Genomic DNA, 7656 nt, shown 5'->3' with positions numbered 1-7656 from the left:
GAATACTTTACAGATTCTTTATAATGGACCACTGATATTACCACAATGTTAGACAGTGGTCACCTGGGAAGTTTTGGTAGCTACCTAAGATTAAAAAATCCCAATGTTACTGCTTGAAAAATTCAGGATGTAGCTGCTGCTTTAGCACTGGGAGGCAAATATCTCAAATATTCCTACATGTTTGCCAGGTGTTCTCTAGGTGTATAAGAGCAATATATACTTATAAGAGGAAAAAAAATCTTAATTGTTACTTGTTTCACTCTACTTCATTCAAGGGGGGGAAAAAAGTTCTCTATGTTAAGTTGAATATGTCACCATGAAGGAAAAATGAACCCTCTTTATATTGTCTGTTATAAATGTAATCATCTCTACAGAAGGAACATATATTCAAACATGCCATGTTGCAATTCATTATCAAACAAGTTGATTTTAGAATTCTTTAGGACAAGGTTCCAAATTTTTAATATCACATTACAAATGCCACAAACTGGGGCTGTAATTGCTTTTTGAGGTACTTTCAAGTAGCCCTTGAGAAACTGTCCTGTGAAACCTTCAATCTTTCCAGCCTCAAACAGCACATTTCTTGTTACAACCTTCTAGTGCTACTGCTGCAAGGGTGGACCAATGTGTTTTGTAATGTGCTGGTGTAATTGGGAATCTTAAGTTAATTAATCTCTGAAAAAATACATAAAGCAGTATAAACACAGGGCTCTGAATAAATCATTGATCAATTCTAGAGGGCCAAATGCCTTCCTATGCACCAGGCTGAGGGGTCAAAGGAAGAAGGTCTAATGGTACAAAAGCTTTTAATGAAAGGAAACATTTTACCTCATATTCTTTTCTTTGTCTTGTTCACCTTAGTCTGTTCAGCAGCAGTTGTGTCCATAGAGAGCCCTGTGTCAGTCCAGAATTGAGGCAGAGAGAATAATGATGTTGTCAGACCCAGAGAAAATAAGAGTAAGGTTTAAATTAAGGCCCTTGCAGAGGCAAGTCTGCCTGCACTCTTTTAAAGGAACAGGGGGAAAAGAGAAGCAATTTTATATTGTTTGCAAGATCCTAAGCCTTAAAGACGACTTTTCCTTAAACATAGTAGACTGAGGTAGGCATAGGTATGGACTTCTCAAACCAAATGCATGAGGTGATATAAAGGGGTAATTTTCCATATTCATATGCATAACCACATACATGCATAATAGCCAAGCTATCCAAGAATATGAGTCAGCAAGGTTTAGTGAGTGTGACTCTCCCAGATGATGCACTTCAAGTCTCTATTCTTTAAAATCTCATAAACAGTACAGCTCAGACTCAAATATGTAACAATTCTGCTTTGAAAGCAAGAGATCAAGACCTGAAGAGCAGCAACACTTGGAAGGATCTCCTTTATGGCAAGCAACCAGTCTGAAACCTGAAAATGACACAGGATCGGGTGAAGGAGAGGAAAGCATTAGTAAAGAAGTCTTTCAGAATGGTGAAATCCTGTATTAAGTGCAGTTTGCATTTTTTGCATTTGCCATATTTATGGGCATTTAGAAGACAGGCCAAATAATTTCTAACCTAGACAAAAAGATATCCTTTGCATTTGCCCTGATAAGCTTGAAGATAGGAACTTTACCAAACTCTTTTGCATGTCCATGTTTAAAAAAAGAAATCTAATTAAGCAAAGAGGAAAAAAGCAAAAACAAACAACAACCCTTCTTGCTAAATAGTCCTTTGTGACTGAGATAATTTTGCACACTTAGGATTGAAAACTCTGCACTTTAGAGTACTGTCCATAACAATGCTGACAAGTTTCCATGTGCTGGAATCAGAGGAAAACTAAAAAAAAAAAACCAAATGGCTTGTATATACTAATATTCAATTAGCAATTATGCTGCATTACACAATCTCTCCGTGCCATTCAGATTTAAGATACATTTCTAGATGCAAATCCAAGTACACTGACAAACACAAAACCCAACAACAATTGAGGAAAATACAAGCTCTGCAAACCACAGCTACTAAAACCAGTGCTAGTTACAGCTTTAATCTTAGGGTCAAATATTGCTCTTGTCCCCAATTTCAAGTGAAAATAAGGCTCAAATACTTAATTCTTATCCCTCTAATGTCCCATTTCTTCATCTACAAGAAGAAAGGGTCAAATGGAGGAAGGTTACAGGGTGGGCAACGTACAAGAGCCAGTGGTGGAAGCATATAAACAAAGTAGAATTTTCTAGACTCTTACAGAGCTCACTGATTTCAGCCAGCCACAGCAAACTGCTCAATCACTTCAAGAGATGGCCTATTAAAAACTGCATACAGTAGACATTTTATACTCATGCCAAGAAAAGTTATCCAACCAACCGACCACATATTTTCTGCAGCTCAAGTTCTTGATTCTACCTTGCAACTCTCCCTTTCACAGCAGTTGCTGAGTAGTAAGAAATGTTAGAAGAGCCTAAGAAGAATTGGAACATACAGTTCTTCCCACATGCACAAAACCAATAAAATGCAATAAAGTGCAAGCCATGTGTTCTGAATATGAGCATAAACACACAGGTATGAGCAGAAACAGGACAACTTACAGAAAACCTGGCAAGTTCCTGAGGGGAATTCATGTCGTCAGACTACACAAGTACTTACTTCCATATTTGAATAGCTTACTTGAGCTCTCAGAGGCCATGCAAATCACAGATTACCTCTTTTCTACCTGCTGGTGAATTGTGGATAATGAAAGGAAGTACTAGCTGCCTGCTTACAGTAAAAATGCATATGTGGCCAGAATATTTCTTAAGACTTCCAATTCTTAAATCCTGGCAAAGGGAAAAACCTCTCAAGGATAAGAATCAGTCACAGATGTGAGCTCCTAGGTACCATTTTTTCCACAAAAGGCAAGGTGCAAGTATAACCTCAAAAAGGAAGAAGATACCTATGTAGAAAATGTTGCTCAAAATCTAAAGCAACAAAAACCACACACACACATCTCATACTCACTACATAAGAGCCTTGTTCAAATAAAAGTTAAACTTTAGCAATAAAGAGAATAAAATAATTAAGTAATTGAGAACCAATGAAAAGACATATAGGCAGAGCATGGTAAGAAAGTGCGTAAAAACAAACCCAAGTGGACTCTAAGATGGAGCTGGAAGAAAGAATCAACATTAAGTGCCTCCTGTCGGAGAAGAGCAAGAAACTTCTTTTATAATCATCATTACTCCTGGCAAAGGTCTTGGGATGCTGACAGGTAGCTAGCTGTAAGTCTCTACCCCATCCCAACTTAAACTGTCTACCTTTGGCCTTAGAAAAATGTGTAAAGGACCATGACACCAGAGAAAATTAGTAGAAACCAGGAAGGATCCTATACAACACTTTGAGTGTTTAGGATCAGGGAACTATGAAAATGACCTCATCTATCTATGTAAATATACATAGGTATACCTGCCAAGATGGTTATTGTTAATATTCACTCCATCTGCCTAACTACTTCCATTTAGACATACTTACCAGTAGAGTCTGTGATCTTAGATTTTCTGTACAAGAACTGCCTCACATCCCAAACCTTTGTCTATTTATTTGCAAAATAATTAGCTTTAAAGAACCAGCTGTGGTGGATTGACCTTGGCTGACTGCCTGATGCCCACCCAGCGGATCTCCCATTCCCCCTCAACAGGAGGAGGGAGAAAACAAAATGCAAGAGTGAAAGAGGCAGTGGGTTGAGATAAAAACAGGGAGCTATGTTAGTAATTATCAGCACTAGCAAAACAGTCTTGACTTGGGGAAAATGAATTTACTGCCAATTAAAATACATTTGGATACTGAGAAACAAAGACAAGTTAAAACAACACGTTCCCTTTACACTGCTCTTCCTCCCCCCCACCTTTCCCCAGGCTCAGCTTTACTTCTTGACTGCTCCACCTCCTCCCCATCACTCAGCAGCCCAGCAGGGATGGGGAATGGGAATGTGCAGTCACATCAGTCCATAACAGTTCCTTTCTGCTGCTCCTTCTTCCTCATACATCTCCCTTGCTCCAGCATTGGTCCGTCCATTGGGCTCCAGCGTGGGCTGGAGTTCTTTTAGGAAACATTAGGCAGCTCCAGTGTGGCACACAGTCGCAGACAAATACCTACTCCACTGTGGTCTTCTCCGCAAACTGCAGTGGAATCTCTGCTCCAGTGCCTGAAGCACCACCTCCTCTTCCTCCTCCTTCTTCAATCTTTGTGTTCCTTCTGCTGTGTCTCAGTCTCTTTGCTTCTTTCTCCTCTACCCGTGTGTTTTGGTTTTTTATTCCCTTGCTTAAATATGTTTCCCCAGAGACACCACCATCCTGGCCGAGGGGCTCAGTCGTGCCCTGCAGTAGTTTTGTGGAGCTGACTTGATCTGTGTCCAGCACAGATAGGACAGACCTGGCCTCTCCTCACAGAGGCTGCCCCTGCAGCCACCTCACTGCCAACACCTACCCACCAATATTCCTATCTGTCAGAAGATAGTAAGTGGCTATAAAGGGCCATGAGAAGCACTTACCGTGCTTCCCAGTGTCTTCCTTAAACTCCACTAATTGCTGAGATTACCCTTCTGTCACTTTCTTTCACTTAAGACTGAAAAAACACAGACACCTGATGAGCTCATCCACTGCACATCCCTGGTACCTCACAGCTGATAGGAGGCAGTCTCTTTCCAAGCAAAGGCTATGGGGTAAGCATGTTAACACCGCAAGATAGATAATAAGGCACTATTCTCTACTCACCAGGCTCTACAGTCAAAGAAAACCTCAATGCTCTCAAAGATCATGATCACCACAGACATGACTTTTATAGACATCTGAAGCAATGTGTTTTTCCCCCAGACTGTAGTCCCTGTTTTATATGAAAGAGAACAAGGACTCTTTTCCCTGTTATTTTAAATAACTTAGACACAAGATTATCTGTGACATTTTTAGGTTTCTGTACCAAGAAAGGTAGAAGAGGTGTATACACCAGCTTTTAAACCTTATGGGCTACTTCCAAGAAAACATTCACTACTGAAACAGAATTATGAGTTTTTTTCAAGATCGCACCATATTATTCAGTTGAACTAGCACCTCTCAGAAGAGCAAGAAGTGCCAAAAATGCAAGCACATTCCAAGAGGTGACATGTTTGTTTGTGGGTCTACGCTAAGCATCGATTAGCTTGTTTATAAAGTAAATGCTCCACAAGAACAATAGGTAAAAAGAAGACACTGGCCCATATGCCAAGTTTGGGTCAATAATTACAGTACATAGAGACTCATATTCTCATTTTCAGGTGACCAACATGAGATACTACGCAGGACCTCATGCTTCAGAAATTAGTATGAACCAACCTTTGTAAAAGTATTTAGGGATAAGCAGTGAAATAAACTAGCAAACACAACCCTCTTATCACTTCTGAAAATCTGACTTAATGTAACCTTGAAATGTAGGACACCACCCTGAAACCTGAAAATGCAAACTTAAGAGACCAAAATTTGATGAAAAAAACCACTTCAATTTCAGCTCAGCCAGAAATTCACCCATACTGTAAAAAACATTAAGGGAAGAAATGGGCGTGGGGGGAAGAGGCAGAAGACAAAGACAACTTTCTACTACTAATGCACATATTTTCTAACATGACTATTTACACCTGGATTAAAAGCTTCACTGAACATGTGCTTCATGGGCAACCTTTAGGTAAGTAAATTTTAACTTTTACTGTAATATATTTGAAATTTGCCATCCCAACCACCAAAAATGATCTTTTCTACCCTTTAACAAAATTTTCCATTACTACTACATACCTTATACCTACAGTCTCCTCCAACAGAAACAGCACCAGTATTTTCAAACAAATAGCCCTGATATTTGCACAACAGATAATACTTTATGTTTGTTTTCATCAAACTTGAACTAAAAATGCAATGACAAGATGTACCTTCAGTCCAGAAAATCTTCTCAGCAGTCTGAGTGAAATAATATTCAGAGAGAGATCTTTACTAAACCCTGCTCAGCCTCAAAATATTTCTAAATCTTTCTTTCCAAAATGTTCCTCCTCCCCCTAAGCAATTTGCTTGTTAACCCTGTGCCAGGAATATCTCTAAGTATCACTTTCAGAATCAAGCAATATTTCCCCCCTTTTGTATTTCACCACTCTTCTTGCTTAACCCCCTGTGGGGATTATTCAGACATTAACAATCAAATACCAAATTCAATGGCATTTTAAATCATTTAGTTATATCATTAATTATTAAATGTAAAACATTTTTAAAGTTTAAACATGCAAAACACTGAAAGAAAAAAAATTATATTGAAAATCTGGAAGGCTAACTGAAATAGAAAACTACTTCCCCAGAGGTGACCTTTGAATGAAGACTCAAACTCTGGGCACTTGATTCCTGTGTGAAGCACTGCTGAAACCACATGTCTTGACATGTGTCCCCTCCCTTCCACAGAGCTATTTTGCATGATGTCATTACTGGAATAACACATTTGTCACCAGACAGCAGCAATCTACATGTGACAAGATATGTTTTTGGCAATCCCTACAAATCTTTTAGCCGTTTGATTTGTATGTCAAATAATGCAAACTCACCTGTAAAGTCAAAGGGCATTTGGCTATTTGCCTGAATCTCCACATACATCACATCACATAATGTGATGATTCTTAGGTTCATTCAAGCTAATTTTAAATAAATTATTCTCTTGTTTGGCCTACCTTGATATACCACTTAAGGGACCACAAATGCTAATGTGTTTGACAGAAATTATAAACAAACGTAATGAAATTTTCCCCACAAAACAATAAACACAAAAGGACTTTTTTCCTTTTCTTAAAAAAATTTACAACTGCAGAGAATATGGAAAGGTGCACAGATTCTTCGAGTCTGACAACTGAAAGAGGATATTATTTCAAGGCAATAAGAAATAAAGTGCTATGCTATCCTCATGACAAAACCAGTAGCACAGAAAAAGCCATTCACCATACTCACTTTAGGAATACAAGCAGAAGAAGGGGGTTATTTTTAAAAAAAAAACAAAACAAACCAACTAACAAACCCCCCACACTTCCAAGAAAAAAACAGGCACACCTCTTCCACTCATCACACACAAGATCGAACAAATGCTTCTTATGCAAGGAAGCTTAGCTGAAACACTTTCAGTCAACTTTCTAGGTAAACGACAACTTGAAGATAAAAAACCCAAAAACCCCACCCATATAAACTAAACAAACCACCACCTGTAATTTGATTAAATACAGATCATGATTACACTGCCAACAAAGGCAAACTGTTTTAGTCTGATTATTAAGCATGTAATCAAATACTCCACTGAGCTCTAACCTTACTGCATCAAGTTTTTATGAAGCCGCACAGCATTATGTCTTTCAGATGTTACAACAGTTAACAACCAAGTATTTCAGAGAGAAACCTTACAACTGAGATAATATGAAGCTGAACAGAGAAAAAATTATGTTCTTTCTTCTGCATTCTTTCTAGTAATCTTGGGCATTCAAAACAACAACGATACAGCAGAGGAACTCCAGAGACAGAACTGTGCCGGAAGGTTTGGCTCTTAGAAACAAAAGCCTGACGAGGTACGTCTAGAAGAATAAGTAACTTCAAGTCAGCTCACATGCTTCATTAAGAAAATTATTCTCTGCACACTATTATACAGCCAAATACCTTTTTC

At 38.6% G+C, this 7656-nt stretch overlaps 1 protein-coding gene across 1 annotated transcript in view; it reads right to left on the bottom strand.

Annotated features, from left to right (window-relative positions):
- PKIA (protein kinase (cAMP-dependent, catalytic) inhibitor alpha) overlaps positions 1 to 2611 on the bottom strand; it is a 20741-nt gene extending 18130 nt beyond the window's left edge. Inside the window, exon 1 of the mRNA XM_009073881.1 lies at positions 2562 to 2611. Coding sequence (XP_009072129.1) covers positions 2562 to 2594 — 33 coding nt within the window. The 5' untranslated portion in view covers positions 2595 to 2611. The remainder of the gene's footprint in view (positions 1 to 2561) is intronic.
- Positions 2612 to 7656: the final 5045 nt, after the last annotated feature.

Source organism: Acanthisitta chloris, unplaced genomic scaffold (genome assembly GCF_000695815.1).
Source record: "Acanthisitta chloris isolate BGI_N310 unplaced genomic scaffold, ASM69581v1 scaffold9154, whole genome shotgun sequence".
Taxonomy (NCBI): Eukaryota; Metazoa; Chordata; class Aves; order Passeriformes; family Acanthisittidae; genus Acanthisitta; species Acanthisitta chloris.
This window is presented reverse-complemented; position numbering and strand designations above follow the sequence as displayed.